The sequence below is a fragment of the Meleagris gallopavo genome, chromosome Z (genome assembly GCF_000146605.3).
Source record: "Meleagris gallopavo isolate NT-WF06-2002-E0010 breed Aviagen turkey brand Nicholas breeding stock chromosome Z, Turkey_5.1, whole genome shotgun sequence".
Classification (NCBI taxonomy): domain Eukaryota; kingdom Metazoa; phylum Chordata; class Aves; order Galliformes; family Phasianidae; genus Meleagris; species Meleagris gallopavo.
The window spans coordinates 11,031,040-11,048,087 of NC_015041.2; the positions used below are offsets into that span (position 1 = coordinate 11,031,040).

The following is a 17,048-nucleotide window of genomic DNA, read 5'->3' on the forward strand; positions in this document are numbered from 1 at the left end:
AGTTCAAGCTTTTTTTTCTTGCTCAATGAGCAATAAAAAATATTTCTATAAGTATTTAAGTCAGATGCTTATATATACCTCATTTGAATAGCACGAGTTCCAAACAGTTCCTAAGGCTGCTTAACAGACATACTAATGCAGTATGTTACACTAATTATTCACAGTTTCTGTTCATGCATTCTTATAGTTAAATGGAACTTAAAAGAACAGGAAATTTTCCCAGTTCCCAGTTCCTGTTAAAATTAACAGTGCAAACTTCAAAAAGAAGTTGCATAAAGTTTTAACAAAGGTATTATTAACACAATGACCATCTTCATCTGAAGGAAAAGGTTATAAGAAATGGCTCCATACCGATTTTGCATTTTTGTTTTTGCTCGTTTCAATAATGATTCAATAATTAGGTCAATTACTGTTATAAATCAGTAGAAAAATTGGCATAAGCATTCTTATGATGGAAAATTTAATTGTATCAAAATGCCAAAAAGAAAACATGAAAGAATGGACAGGTTAAATACATGAAACATGATTCAGCTGTTTCTTTGTCAAACAACAGTTTATAGCTCATCTGGAAAAATGATGTGTAAAAAATCTCACAGCATTTGCAGATGTATTCTGAAAATGACTATCAAAATTCTCTTTCTGGATTTCAGAATTTCTAAGTTCTTTCTATAATGTATCACTTCCAGAATCATCTACTAGAAATTATTTCCTTAGCATCACTGATCATTTCTGTATGAATATGTTTGCTTGTAAATAAAGATATCCATGATTTCAAGCAACAAAGAAATATAACGTGGATTTTCATTCAATTACAAGAAAAGATATATTTATTTTTGTTTTTAGAGAAACTTGGAATTCTTACAATCTTTTCTCTTTCATGATGTCAAAAGATGCTGCCATATTCATTAGCGTTGGTAAGCAGTGCAGGTGATGACTGTGAGAATGAGGAAGAATTGTGTTTGCCTAAACAAAAAAAAAAAAGTCTGGTTATTATAACTTATTACAATATTTCTATCTTTCTCTGAAGGATCAGCATATGAAAAAACCTACTATTTCTCATGAGAGCTTCACAAATTCATGAAAATTTTTTCACATATTACAAACAATAATTGTACATAATTTTGAATATTTTATCTAATTAATCAACCTGAATAACAACTGAAACCAAAAAAAATTGTAGGACTTCATTTTGAAATTTTTAATTTTTTTTGCTTTGGAGGTAGGTGGAAGAGGTAACATGCAAAAACATGCAAAAAGTATCAGTCATCCTTTTATGTCATGTGTATGAGAGTACTAAAATATATATAAAATCAGAAATATAATTTTAGCATTCCATTCAATAATTTTAAACAACAAAAGATACTTCACACACAAAAATTAGCAAAAAATACACACAGAACCTTAACAGAAAGTGCTCTGCTGCATGTACTCTCCTTGCTGTCAATAAAGGATGTGACAAAAAAACAAAACCACTTGTTTGGCCAGAAATGTAAACCATACCACTTCACGTTTGACTAACAGTTCCTCAGCAGGCTGCAAAGTAGCACTTGCATGTGCATTTAAAAATATCATGTCTAGGCAAGAACAAACAGATTAAATTTTCTTCAAACACAGAGAGGCAAGAGGCATGAAACAAGGTGTCTTCAGCTTCTCTGTGCTATTCAGAGGTTATCAACAGCAGCGTGGGAAGACCAATCCAAGCTGGGAGTTGCACAAATAAATATTAAGAAGTGCTCCAGCTGAATGTGCAAAAGTTTCATTTGTGAAGCAGAAAGCTAAGCATGCTGTCACTAGTACCATTACACAAAAGCTAAAACAAGTAGCAGTTTTATTCCCAAACACAATAACAGACAAGTAATTTGCACAACTTTAGCTTAAAAATACGCTTTACTGAAGCAAGGTGGAGAAATAGTGAGAGCTGGAGATGAACAGCCTATCAATTCATGCTGCTTTTAATGTATGAAGTGTTACAAAATAAAAAAATAGCCTACTGTTTGATGGAAAGTGGATGTTCCAAGTTCCAAACAAATTCCAATCTTTACTAACAAAATAACTATTTTCAATGAGTTGCTAATAATATTTACTCTCAGAAAGAAACTTTACTTACCATATGCAGAAGTTCTCCCAAAAGGATAGTTGCTCTAACAGATACATGGTCATCACTACTGGTGATCACTTCTACAAGACCCTGGAAAAAAGTTAAAAAATAATTACAGTATTTAATGTAGAGCATATATATCATACCTTATTTCAATGTTTTTAAGAGAAATGTAGGATGCATCTATTTCAATCTAATATCACCAGTTACCTCCAGAAGTCCATTGGTAATAAAAGCTGAAAGCACTAAAGCCAAATAATTATCCATGAGATCAGGCCTAAGGAGAAAAACATAGGGAAACAGTTTAGAAAAAACATTTTTTTTTACAAATTATTTCTGCAAGAGAAAAGCAACTCTTTCATACACAACAAATCAAAGGCTTAGTCTGAGTTTATTAAATACCCACCTTGACCTGGCTCTATGGGGTAATATAGTTTTAGCTTCAGCAGCTACAAAGCCATCAGAGAGTCTCCAGCAGTCCTGAAATCTGCTTGGATCTACAAAAAAACAAACAAAACCAATGTCAATTATAGCTCTGTATTTCAGTGTTATTTTAATAGTGTTTTTTTATGAGCAGGTGTACCCTCAAGTTTGAAATTACAGAAAACTTTTGGTCAAAAAGGATCTTCAGTAAGTCATTTAATCCATACTACTACACAAAGTGAGGCCAACTTCAAAGCTAGGATAAATATTTCATTTAAATATCAAAATAATGATTTTTCCTATTCAGAAACACATGAAATTTATCCAACTGAAAGCACTGTAACATTTTTAAATGTACATGCATATCTAGCAAAGTCACAAGTTTGCAACAAAGAATGATTTATTAATAGTGAAGTTCAGAACAAGGATTAAGCTTCTACAATCAAGCCCTTGACAGACATCTGTAACTAGAATTTGGAGGATGATGGAACATGAAAGACTCAGAATTACTCTCTTCAGGCTGACACTTTTGTGAGAGAAAAGTAGAGGACATTTTTAAAGCTTGCAAATAAATAATTTGAAACTTAAAAGAGTAACTTTTCTTAATGTAGACATGAAAATATACAATTACCCTAGGAAAAGTTTCCTGAAATGCACTGAGGAAAATTAGCATATACTCAATATATAGAGTTACTTTTCAGTAACTTTTCTGTGTCGTTCACCAACACTTCTGCACTACAAATGCATCAAATACTTAGAAGACTAGTAACTTGTATTGTACAGTCTTTTGTGTACTGATCTTCTATCAAACTTCGACACATTAAGAACGTCAGAAAAAAAGTGGACTTGTAGTTTGAACATTGCCAATTTGTTGAAAAAGGATTTTAAACAGGACTTCAGAATACCTCATGAATTCACTGATGAAAAAGTTAATACTGATATAATTTACAATCCAGGGGAAAGATAATGGGTTCATCAAATATGTAGAAGAATTTGACAGAATTCTTGTGTGAACTGGTTCGAAATACTTACCTACGCTAAGAAGTGCCTCAATAAATTCTTCTGAAACAACAGGGAGAGGAAGACGAAAAATGTCATAGAGAACCTCAAGCAGACCTCGCTGCAGAAAAAACCCAAAAAGAAAAAAAGAAAAAGGCAATTTGATACATTTAGAAAATACAGCCTTTTTGCTCACAATTAAATTAGCACTGAAGTTTGACTTTTACAGTGCTAAAACTGGCATCTGATTTCGAGTTGTTTTTTGGATAAGCATGTTTTCTAAAGGAATCTGGAGAAGAAGGGAAGTTTTGCTCACTTTACAATGATGCCTTATTATCACCGCAATCTAGAGAAACATAAGCTCCTCAGATTATATATATATATATTTTTAGAATTGTTACTGCTGTGACCAGCAATTTCTTGGTTTAGGAAGTAATCTGGAAGAAATGCTTCTATTTGTGTCAAACTGTGTTTTCTATGTTTTTGTCTCACTATTAAAGCTACTATAGATTTGCTTTGACTTATCGGCAAAGCAAAAATTGATTTACTTCCACAATACTGATATAATGTGAATTCATGCAAATGATGGATCTTCTCTTAATGCCTGCTCTGTCTGTAGTAATTAAACATCATTAAATATGAATGAGAACTAAACTCAAAACCAAGAACAACAGTTGAAAGCATATTTTTCTTGACAGCACCAATTTCACACTATTTTAGCGTATTTCTAAAATTTGTTTTAATTGAATAATTTCAAGACATATATAAAATAAGAAAAGAGACTAAGACTAAGAGCAAATACACCGAAAGAAAATAAGATTATAAATTATAAGAGTAAATCAGTTCCAAATGCCAAAAATATTCCCGCATATACAAATATTTTGTTTACTACCTGCTCACGTCTAACACTTTTTTCCCTTTTCCCTTCTCCATTTCCTCCTGTCAGACAGAGTGAGCTTTGATTCACACTCCACTGACACAGAAAGAGCAGGCAGCTTGGCCACATGGAAAAATCACACAGGAAATTTAAGGGTCAAATAAATTCAAGACTAGTGGTCTCATAATTAGATTCTCTGTTAGACCACTAAATTGTTTAAAAAAAACTGTAAACATATTAACTAAAACATCAAATATATTCCTATTCCAATATGAAATATTTAACCCTTACCCGTATTTCCATATTTGGTATACAAAGTACCCCAATGAGAGACTGAATCCCAGAATTTCCAGGTTTGCACAGACTAATAATACCTAGAAAAAATTAATACACAATGTTACCTCACCAAAAAAAAGAGAAATTAAACACCGTTTAATGATTTCTAGTTTGAGCAAAAGTACAGACAACAAGTTACTAATCACCAGCATTGTCATCTTTCATTTTCAATCATTTTTAACAAAATCTAGTAATTTCAAAACTAAGAGATATAGTTACTTTTGTCCTTTTTAACGCGAACAGTATTTTTAAGTTATCTCCACAAAAACAATATTCACAAAGAAACTGCATAAACAAAATCATAAACAAAAAATCAGTCTTAGACCAGAAGATGTATGCAGAGCCACTAGCAGTTTCTGCAACAAAAATTGTGTCTTAACCCAACCAGTAATTAGGTTCCTTTTAATCCCAGATGAATTCTGAACAGCAAGTTTAAATATTTAGAATAACATTCTCTATGCATCACTTTTAGTCATCTTATTCCAAATAAGAAGTGCTCACCTTCTCAAAACAATTTATTTTATTTCGCATATATATATATTTCGCTGACAGCCTCTCTCATACTTGGTCCTTCTACAGTATTTTCACACAAGTTTCATTTCTTAGCACTAAAAGGATGAACACTTAAACTGTTTTTAAATGTTACTGAATACCACCTGAAGTTAACCATTACTCTGATTTTCAGCCTCAGTTTATACTTAAATCTCTACATTCAAGATGTGGCTCTTTAGACAGCAACCTTGCTCATTTCCTTACTATTTTTCTTCACATTACAAAACAAAAAAACCTTACAGTAACACACTATTCTAAAACCAAAGAAGTTTATCCAAGAAATAACTTCACATGAATAAAAAAAGGGCCAGTTCTTGGGACATATAAATAAATCTTAATTCAGAAGGAAGTACTAAAAAATGAAATGAGGCAACTACTTAAATTGTACGAGTAAAAACAATTAGTTAACTTTTATGATGTACTTTATGTGGAATGATATCCTCAAGTTCGTAACTTCCACGTCACAAATACCTATGTCTAGCTCATGTACCCACAGAGATCTTTTTTTTTTCCAAGAGTATTTAACAGCTACCTTCCCACTGCAATGCAAGAATAGATTTCAGTGCACACAGTCACTGCTACATGTCCCAATTTCATCTGTAAGATGAAAAATGCAGTGGAGGATAAAGTATGTAGTAATAAACTCTCAAGAATAACTCAGTCCAGAGAGTTAGAAAAGCAGAAAAGAAGAGCACAGACAAGGCAGACAGGTAAAATAAGAAGAATAAAGCTGAAAAGCCAGGACAAAAACCAAACCAAATAGATGTTCAGTCTTTTTTGCTACAGGGCCTTTGGGAAGGATGACAATGTGAGGACACTTTCGTACTACACAAACATTAATGCCTTCTTAGCCTCCAACAAAATAAGAGAACATGCAATTCTAAAAGTACCACAGCAAATAATGTATTACAAAACAATTGCCACTTGAAATTTTCAAAATTATGGTGTTAGTTCTAACAGTATGAATGAAAGAAAATGTAGTAACATTCCTAACATAAATTGCTTCAGGGTTATCATAAACTCTCCAGACTTGCACCTCATCATCAAGGGAACACAAGATGTTTTTTGAAAGGATATCTCAATGTTAAGATTCCTGATCATTTTCCAGAACATTGCACAAATAATTTAAATAGTCTTACAATCAAAAATTTTTTATACAGTCCAAATCATTCTTAAGTACAGCATGTGCAGTGCCTATCCAAAATTTCTGTAGGGGTCATATCACTTGATTTAGTTTATTTGTAAGACTCTGACTTCAGTAAAAGAATGAGGCCTTATTACCATGGTAAGTATCAAACAGAGAAAGGATTTAAAAAAATAGAAAAATCTTTTCTGGATTCAGAAATGTCTTCTACACAAGAAGATCAAAACTACGTCCAGATTGGGATTTATCTTCAACTACACCATTTAGTAAAAGCAGGTGCTAATCAATCTACTCTGATGAAAACTTATGCATAGATAAAGATTTCTTATTACACTGACTGTATAATTTCAAAGGCAAATTCTTATGACACAGTGCTACTTTCAACATTCGTTCACCCATCAAATACCAAGTATCACCATTAAGGCACAGCTGATACAGTATTCTGAACTGAAAATAAGGCTGCATCCTATCTACAGGGTTAGTCTAAAGAAACTATTTAGGAGTCCTTAAATTTGACAATACCAAAACATTACAGGAAGGAAGTGACAGAAAAACCAAGATTGTTAGATTCTGTGACTAAATAAACCATTACATTGCGCTGAAAAGTCCTCGTCAGTCAACAAATAAAACAAATTAAGAAATTTTACCTGCCCATGATCGAAATGCTGCCACAATTCCCATTTTACTGGCTAGGAACCGTGCTTCTCTGTCCTCTCTGTCATTAAACAAATATGACAAGACACAGTTAATTACTGTAAAATAAACTGTTTTATTTACACAGCAGGTAGTTAACTGAAATTCTGGACAGGGTACAAAAATCAAGAGTAAGAAAATTTTCACATACATACATTTTTGTGTGCGCATATATATTTCATTGAATATGTACACATATACAAAGATTACCATTTTTAATCATTGTGTCTTTCTCTTTCAGTGGAGTTTCTATAGTTGAAAGATTACAAATTAAACACCTATCAGAGTCTATAGAGTAATCACTTCGAAGTCTTCACTGATATTAAGACTGCAGCAGGGGCCTAAGGACTTGGACATTGTCCAAATTTGATAATCTACTCACATATAATAATTTAAAAAAAATCACAAAACACTGAATACGTGAGGTTGAAAGTGACTTCTGTGACCTAATTTCCTACAAAAAGAAGCTGCTGGCTATGAGAGCAAACCAGGTAATAATAATCAGGGCTTTATCCTGTTAGGTCTCAGACATTTTCAAGGATGCAGGCTATAGCATTTATCTGGAACAGCCTGTTTCAACACTTGAGTGACCTCCCAGAAATTTGTTTCTCAAGTTGGAACTTCTTTTTTCAGTTTCTCTCTGCTGTTTCACATCTTCACAATGCACCACTGACTACTTCCTCTTGATAACCTTTGCACAGGTATTAGAAAGGCTCTTCCCTAAGCTTTCCCTCACACAATGTGCTCCTGCTCCTTGACCATCCTAAACTGAGAGGTCCAAAACCAGAACCAGTGGTTTATGTGAATTTTTGCAAGTGCAAATTGAAAGAAAAATGACATCCCCCAACTTGTTAGCTATGAACTTTTAAAAGTAGCCTAATACACTGTCAATCTTGTCTGCCCCCCACGCATTCTGTCTACTAGAACAGTTTCCCATCTGGTCAGGCTCACAGTCTACCTCATACGTCCTTCCAGGCATAGGACTCTGCATCTGCCCTTTCTGAATTTCATCATGTTCTTTCGGCTCTCTCTTCCTGCCTGAAGTCCCTCTGGATGCCAGCACTGTCTTTTGATTCTATCAGCTCTACAGTTTGCTATCATGTGTAAACTTCATGAGAGTGTACTTCATCCTCAGCTTCAGGGAACTGATAAAGATGCTAAACAGCAGAGGTCTCACACTAAATCCCTGTGGTACCAGTCTTATTACACGACCACAGGCACAATACAATGACTTAATCACTGCCCACCAAGCCTGACCGTAAAACCACCAAACAGAAACTAACTCAAACATACTAACATTGCAGATATTTAAGACAAAAAGAAATCTGTACCAGAAGATACACAGATTGTGATAATTCCAGGTAAAAGAAATATTACGGGAGAAAAATAATTTTATCTTTTAATTCTTAATTCCTAACAATGTTCTATAAACTTCCACTCTAACTAGCTATTGCATTCAACTTCAAACAGTTCAGCATTAGATCCCTGATTTGTTTTGTCACTTAGGAGAAAAAAAATACTTTAGTTACAATTCCATGTACACAAGTTGAAGCGCTAACACTTACTTGAGCTGTCCTTCTGCTGTGTCTGGATTATGCCTGTAGTGAAAATCTGTGTAAGGAGCTAAAATTCGCTGAACAAAAGAAAGACATGCATTACTTTCACGTAACAAAACAATTAATGGATTTTGCCCTCTCATCAGTCCCACTACAACTTGTCATATTATTCTTTCTTTACAAATCATGCTCTTAGTTTAAAGGTTAATTGCTTTGACATTTTGCATTAACAAAAGGTGTGAGATCTCAACTGAAAATTAAACATCTTCATTACCAATATATTCTTTAATTTCTGTCACTAAGTAAGTAAAAATGAACTCACCTCTAACTCTACATCTGCTCGCACATACTGACGGGTCTTTGGATGATTAATGAGGTGCAAAACGGTAGTTATCAAAGCTTCATTTATTCGGCTTAGCTGACAATCGATCACATTTTTCAGGATGGTACTTAAACCACCCCGAAGAGCCACCACCTCAGGATTCTGAAGTGCTACACGAAAAAGAGATAATTCCAATAGGTGATAGAAAACATCTCAAGATTTTCAGTATGACAAACTTGTCTCTCTAGCACATATATCCTTTCCTTCCTGAATACTGCTGAGATACACGTAAGGTTTATAATGGAACTGATAGACCATAGTAATGAACTGAGATTTTTAATTAATTTTATCAACTAAAATTCTGGTCAAGCAGTCAAGCAGCCACCATTGTGCAGCAATGTTTTACCATATTTCTAACCAAGTTTCCATATAGTAAGGCTCAGGTTTCCTTGCAAAAAGATCAGTCCAGAAAACAAAACTTGGATACTTTTAACTTAAAAAATTAGCAAATTAATTATTTTTTTAAATCAGAAAACTATGTCTTGAAAACGCTGAAGTTATTTTGCATTAATGTTAAGGTGAAAATACTCTGAAACTCACGTATGGAGTTCTTATAACTTCCAATCCATTAATCCTAGAAATTATCAACTGTCTCAAGAAAATATTTGACACAAAAATGCCAATTATTAAAGTACAGTACCTAAAGCACAGTACCCAGAATCTTTGATGTTTAAGAGATTTTCAGTTTAAAGCCCTTATTTTTAATTTTAATATCAAGCTAGTGACTAAACCTACAAAATAGACATTAAGAACATTTAAACTCTGGTTCATTAGTTAATAAATAATTCACTTTACTATTTGAATAAAAGCTATTTACTACGAACATACAAGAGAATCCCTTCAGAAACTGATGACAACCATTTCACTTTCCTTAGTTAGCTTCAGTTATCTTACCTAGTTCACAAATAATGGCAATACATGCTCGAACCATTCTGTCTCTTTCTTGAAGACCATCATTTCCAACTGCTATCAAAGAATTAGTAATAGAACTGGGGAACAATGAAGCATTCACAGTAATCATCTGTTAAAAAAAAAATATGATCTGGTTTCGTTACACTATTTTTCAAAATATATTCGGATTCAGCAGCACTGTTTCTTAGATAAAACCGTACAAATAATTCCACATACAATTTGGCTATATCCTGCAAATCCTATAACTTCTTACAGTATTCTGAAGAGTCTTTGAGAATTTACTTTGCCATTCTCTTCCTGCTTGTTTTTTTAATTATTTCATCATAATAAAGATACCTACTGACAGAAGATTAGAAACTCTTCTGTAAGATTAATCCATACCACAACATTCATTATACCTATTCAACTATTAAATTTGCAAAAACCAAAATCACATTTTCTAGGGCCAGCTGCTTCACACAAAGGAAAAGAGAGCTGTAGACAACAAAAAAACAAGAGTCAACAAAAGATGTTGATACCCTACTTGAAAGGCAACTGCTAGATACACCCCTGAACCCTCACGTAGTATCTGATCTTAGAAGTAACAGCTAATGTACCTTTATCATAAGCTATATAGCTACAGCACAAAAAATTACAGATTTTAAACATTTCATATTGAAAAGCACAGATGGAACCAGATCTGGTTTCATATGTCAATAGTCACTAAATTAAGATATAAAAACACTTGCAACAAAATTTAAGATAAAACAGAAGAGCTTTTTTCCTCAACAGTAAATGGTCCTTCATGCTACTTAAGAGCTCCTGTGCCAAAACCTTCAACTGCTAGTTTAAGACCAGCAGAATTTAAACAACTTTTAAGGAGAAAGGCTGCACGCACACATTAAAGACAAAAACAATCAAACTAAACAAATGATTTCCCATCCCAAATAAGGCTTTAATTGATGCTGAAAAACTGTCTACTTACATACTTTCAGTTTGCTAAAATTAAGTACACATATCCTATGTACTATGGAACAGGAGCATTACTGAAGTTAAACAGACGTATTACTAAGGGGAAATAGGTTTGACTGCTTAAAAGGGAACAACATATTTTCTTAAAGTCCACTCAATCGTATCACATTTTCTACTAATGAAAAATATGCAACATGAAAAAATGCTGAACAGCCACCAAACATCCACAAAATTTTTCAAGCCAGTTTGTTAAGATTTTCTTTCACATTATTTTCTTTCCAAAAATAAAAAAGACTTTTAAAAACTGGTCTTTTCCAAAATTGTTTTGTCATACGTTCATTCTTACAGTTCCCTGAGATGTCTAAGACATTTGTTTCCCAAAGGGGATTGTTTTTCTTTATTTGCAATGCTAAAGTGAGAAGAAATACATTTTAACACTATCAAGTTTATTTTTAAGACACATTTGAGAAACTTCTTGTCATACATAACATTATTACCCACAAAACAGGAAGCCTTAAGATAACACTCTGAAGAAAATCCAAACTCTTCCCCACCCACATAGCTTCTCATTTTTAGAACAGCATAAAACAATAATTAGAAACAGAATGGGTATATAATGTCTAAATGCTAAAACACTTTCTAAATCAACTTATTTTTACCCTTATAGACACTAATAAGTTACAAAGCTCTCAATACAAAACATTCCCATAGAGCATAACTGAAACACAGTATTAATGTACCAACTGTTCAAAAAAGCAAGTAAACAAAAAAAATCTCCAACGTTTACGAAGTTTGAAATTGTTATTTATTTTACTACCTAAACCTGTAAACTTTCTAAAACAAGTTTATCAATAAATGCTTTTTATAGATATCAAAAACACTTTCTTTTTTATTCTTCCCCTTCATAAGAATGATAAGTGAAAGAATGCATTGAAGTTGTATATGATACTTCTCTTAACACAGGAATTTTTGATATCAAATATAAGGTAAAGAATTGTGCTCAGTTTTACCTCCATCAATGAAAAACCAGCAGGAATTTTCTAGTTTACTCAAGATTCTCAGTCAAAAAGATTAACATCAAAGTCAGTCTTTTTCCTCATACAGTAACATAGGAGTGTATAAAAAAAACCTGCTGATGGAGAAACCCTGGAGTCAGCATAGATGACTGGCAGATGCAGTAAGACTATACGCAGTTAAATTTTTACCTTTCGGACTAATCGAAGTGCTTGTGTTCTTTCTACTTCATTACTCTGCTGTATGTCAATGCACCTAAAATAACAAAAAATAAAAGCATGTTTCATTGTGGGTTTTTTTTTATAGCACTAACTTTCACCTTAACAGTTAGCACACTGTGTGAGTACTCACACAACTAAATGAACGGAAGAAAACTTATGAATAATTGTTTAAAAACCTCCCTTTAAGCAAGTATACTCATAGTTAGTAGATTATGTTCAGTTTATGTAATTTTTGGTTATCTTTATCCTAAGTAAATCACTAGGATACTTTCAAATGACAAGGCATAACAACCTCAGGAACAATTTAGTACTACCTGCACCTGTCATTTCAAATAAGGCTAAAAAAGAGCACTTGTACTATTTCAAATCAATATGTTCTGTGTGCTTTCAGATCAGAAAAGTGCCTTTGCCCAGCAGAATTTAACAGCACACTAAAACTGAGCATATGTATGTGCATTAATCCAGAAACACGCACACATTTGTATCATTATAACAAACTTGGAAATTTTAATGAAGGAAGCAATAGAAATAATAGTAAATACATCTAGTCACCATGCTGGCCTTATCATCTCATTGTTAGTTTGCTCTTTAGTATCACTGTGGTGTCATAGGTTATGCTTACATTACAAATTCTCAGGCTTGAACTACTTTTTTTGTCCTGACTTTGTACTGGGCCTCTAAAGCACTATGGTAATGGTAATACAAAAACTGGAATAAATCTGACAAGGCCAAAAGCTAAGCTGAAGTGCATCTATACCAATGCACAAGGCATGGGAAATAAACAGGAGGAGTTACAAATTGTGGCACAATTGGGAAAGTATGACCTAACTGCTATCACGGAAACATGGGGGGATGAATCCATGTCCATCATGACCATCCATGATTGGAATACTCTGATTGAGGACTACAGACTTTTCAGAAGTGATAGACAGGGTAGGAGGGGGGGAGAATTGTTCTCTATGTTAGGAAGTGAATAAATTGCAAAGAGCTGTGTCTGAGAAACAGGCATGATCAGGCTGAGAGCTCGTGGGTTAAACTTGAGGATCAGTTCAATAAACGGCATGTAGCGGTTGGAGTCTGCTACAGGCCACCTAATCAGAGGGAGCCTGTTGACTAGGTCTTCTTGCTTCAGCTGCAGGAGGTCATGCTCACAGGCTCTTGTCCTGATGGGGATTTCAACGACCCAGGTATGTACTGGGATAGGTGGCAGACAATTCATGAGATTCCTGGAGTCTGTTGAGCATAATTTTGTAGTCCAGGTATTAGATGGACCAACCCAAGGTGAATCTTTACTGGAGCTAGTGCTCACTAATGAAGAGGAGGGCATTAGAAAGGTTAAGATTGGAGGCAGCCTGGGTTGCAATGACCATGCTTTGCTGGATTTTGTGATCTGGAAGAATGCGGGCCTAGCAAAAAGTAGAGCTAGGACCCTGTGCTTCAGGGGAGCAAAATTCTGGCTGTACAAGGAACTGCTGAGTGGGATCCCCTGGGAAACTGTCCGTAAGGGCATGGGTACAGAACAGGGCTGGCAGCTCTTTAGGGACACCCTTCCAAGAGCTCAATGGCTCTCCATCCCCCAGAAGAAGTAATCAAGCAGAAGAGGCAGGCAACAGACATGGCTCTGCAAGGACCAGAAGCATAAACTGAGGGAAAAGAGGGAAATATTCAGGAAGTGCAAGTAGGGTTGTGTAGCCTGGGGTAATACAGGGCTGCTCTCCACGTGTGTAGAGATAGGACTAAGAAAGTTAAGGCAAAGATGGAGCTGAAGTTGGCAAGGGATTTGAAAGATCAGTGATGGGTGAAGGGCAACAGCTGTCATCTACCTGAACTTCTGCAAAACCTTTGAAATGGTCCCTCACCACATCCTTCTCTCTAAGGATGGAGAAGTATGGATTTGAAGGATGGACTGTTCAGTGGATTAGGAATTGTTTGGCTGCACACAGCTGAACTGTTGTGATCAATTATTATGTGTGAGGATGGAAGCCAGTCACAAGCGGTGTCCCTCATGGGTCTGTTTTGGGACCAGAGCTCTTCAACATCTTCATCAATGACACAGACGATGGCATCGAGTGCATCCCCAGCAAGTCTGCAGATAACACCAAACTGAGCAGTGCAGTTGATACACTGGAAGGAAGGGAAGACATTTGGAGGGACCTGGACAGGCTGGAGAAGAGGGTGCACGAAAACCTAATGAGGTTCAACAAGGCTAAGTGCAGGCTGCTGCACTTGGTTGGGGGCAATCCCAAGTATTTATGAAAACTGGGGGAAGATCTCTTTGAGAGCAGCCCTGTGGAGAAGGACTTGGGGGTCCTTGTGGATGAGAAGCTGGATATGAGCTAGCAGTGTGCACTTGCAGCCCAGAAGGCCAACTATGTTCTAGACTGCATTAAAAAAGGGGTGAGGAGGGAGAGGGAGGTGATTGTCCTCCTCTACTCAGCTCTTGTGAGGCCCCATCTGGAGTACTGCGTTCAGGACTGGGGCCCCCAGCACAAGAAAAGTACAAAGCTCTTGGAATGGGTCTGGAGGAGGGCCACTAAGATGATCAGAGGGCTGGAACACCTCTCCTATGAGGAAAGGGTTGAGAGAACTAGGCTTGTTTAGCTTGGAGAAGAGAAGGCTCCATGCAGATCTCATTGTGGCCTTCCAGTACTTGAAAGGAGATACAAACTGGAGAGGGAACAGCTGTTTACATAGGTTGATACTGACAAGACAAGGGGGAATGGTTTAAAACTAAGATAGGAGAGGTTTAGGTTAGATATTAGGAGGAAGTTTTTCATGCAGATGGTGGTGATGCACTGGAACAGGTGGCCCAAGGAGGTTGTGGATGCCCCATCCCAGGAGGCATTCAAGGTCAGGCTGGATGTGGCTCTGAGCAGCCTGGTCTAGAGACTGGCGATGCTACACATAGCAGGAGTGTTGAAACTAGATGACCTTTGGGTCCTTTTCAACCCAGGCCATTCTATCATTCTATGCCAAAACAAGTGAAGACATGAAAATTACTAAGGTTTCAACCTACTAATAATATCACAGGTTTATTTCTGATTAGTAGCATTTGTGATTCAAGGAACATCTTTATTAATTTTTTAGATTATTCATGTGTATCAAATATTGAACAGCACTGCCCTTGCATTAGAAGTTTTGACTACTGTCCTCTTTTTAAGAGTTGGATATTATTCACCCTGAAATAAATAGACTTGTAAAACTACATATTAAGAATGTAAGAAGATACTAAACCTATTCTCAACTGTCTCAACCATGAAAAACGTACAATGTAAAATTTCAAAAAATTTCAATTTACAACAAGAAGGGAAAATTACCGGGCAATCAGGTAATCCACTTTCAACTTTAGCACCTTTTGGAGAATACTGGAGTCTCGAATGAGATAGCGAAGGGCGCGCAATCCTGCTGCTCGCACCTCTTTTGCTTCATTTAGTAAAGCTAACCGCAAGCTACAACAAAGAAAACAAAGAGAGCAAACAGTTATATAGTAGTCGGTAGATTTTACCATCTGACATACAGGTACTACCTATTCCTTTAAAATAAAGTGTGATTTTTAGAGAGCAATATCCTCAATTAATTTTCCGTCTTTGAAATATTGCACAATCCAGAAGTTGAACCCTCATCTTGCCAGAAGATGAAGACAATAGATTAATCTGAACACTGATTTACTTTTAAAATCAGTCTTGCATCCCTGAAGTAACATATCACTATGATCTGTATATGACATATTATTTAACAAAGCAGCTGAATACAAGAATAATCCTGAAAAAGTGTTCTAGATGAGTTAAAATTTCCAGGAAGATACACAGGTAGGCAAGATTTCCTTCTCTACACTGTTAACTCCTAAACATGGATCCTCAAAACAACATTTCGACACTGAACTGAGACAAATTTGTGTCTTAACTAATTAATAAACACTTATCTCTGAAGATAGTATAGCACGAAAATGTTTGTGTGAAATATGAAATTAAATGAAAATACACGTTACATAGCACAGATTTGTAAGCATCTCAACAAATAACCAGAGCACATTTTTACCTACAAAGATTTTGAAAATATTGAAAAAGTGTGTTACTTGCACCAGTATAAATTACCCTAAACATAACTGTCATCACAGTGCATATCGTAAATACAGCAGGTTTGGTGGTTTTTTTTTGTTTGTTTTGTTTTTGTTTTGTGTTTTTTTTTTAAAGAAGGAAATGCTCTGAAGACCTCCAGATATACAGCATGATAGTACTAAGTGGCACACAGGCCATCTGAAGGCCCTTAATACATTTGTCCACTATCCTTAACTACAAAGGAACAAAATACTCTTAGCCACATATTTTACTAGGACTGCTTCAGCAAACATCTGAGAATGTAAACAGTTCAGCCAGTGAAATGGAATTTCAACCTATACTAAGAGATTTGTTTTTTGTTTTTTTCCTGTTCTTATTCTAAAACGGTCATGCACAATAATCAGCTATTTTGAGGCCAAGATCTTCTGGATCTTTCTAGAGATCAATTAGTCAGTCCATGTAGAAGTCATTTTAACAGTAATTTACTCTATGAAACATCTAGACAAAATAGAAAGGCTGACATACCACATGGAAATAAAGATGAACTGATTATTACTTTCTATATCCAGCAGGGAATTATTTCAGGAAGACCATAATTACTGTAAAATCAAATATGATTTTTCACATAGAAGTCGAGTGCTACTAATTGTCTTTGCTTACTTTAAGCTCAGTCAGTAGGAAATAAGAAACAGATTTTAAATATTGTGATGTTAGGAAAAATCCTTCCTGTACAAAAGCAGAACTAGGAGTTATTGCCAGAGTCACTCGGGCAAAGCAGACAAAAAGAAGGATAAGCAAGTCTTCAGCTGTCTTACGCAGATAATAGGTATTT

The 17,048-nt window shown here is 35.1% G+C and overlaps 1 protein-coding gene across 1 annotated transcript in view; it reads right to left on the bottom strand.

Annotated features, from left to right (window-relative positions):
- RICTOR (RPTOR independent companion of MTOR complex 2) overlaps positions 1-15,607 on the bottom strand; it is a 48,158-nt gene extending 32,551 nt beyond the window's left edge. Inside the window, 12 exon segments of the mRNA XM_019610171.1 lie at positions 863-963; positions 2,108-2,188; positions 2,309-2,375; positions 2,505-2,595; positions 3,554-3,641; positions 4,689-4,771; positions 7,077-7,144; positions 8,688-8,755; positions 9,001-9,170; positions 9,955-10,081; positions 12,129-12,192; positions 15,476-15,607. Of these exon segments, the coding sequence (XP_019465716.1) occupies positions 863-963; positions 2,108-2,188; positions 2,309-2,375; positions 2,505-2,595; positions 3,554-3,641; positions 4,689-4,771; positions 7,077-7,144; positions 8,688-8,755; positions 9,001-9,170; positions 9,955-10,081 (944 nt within the window). The 5' untranslated portion in view covers positions 12,129-12,192; positions 15,476-15,607.
- Between the last annotated feature and the right edge of the window lie 1,441 nt (positions 15,608-17,048).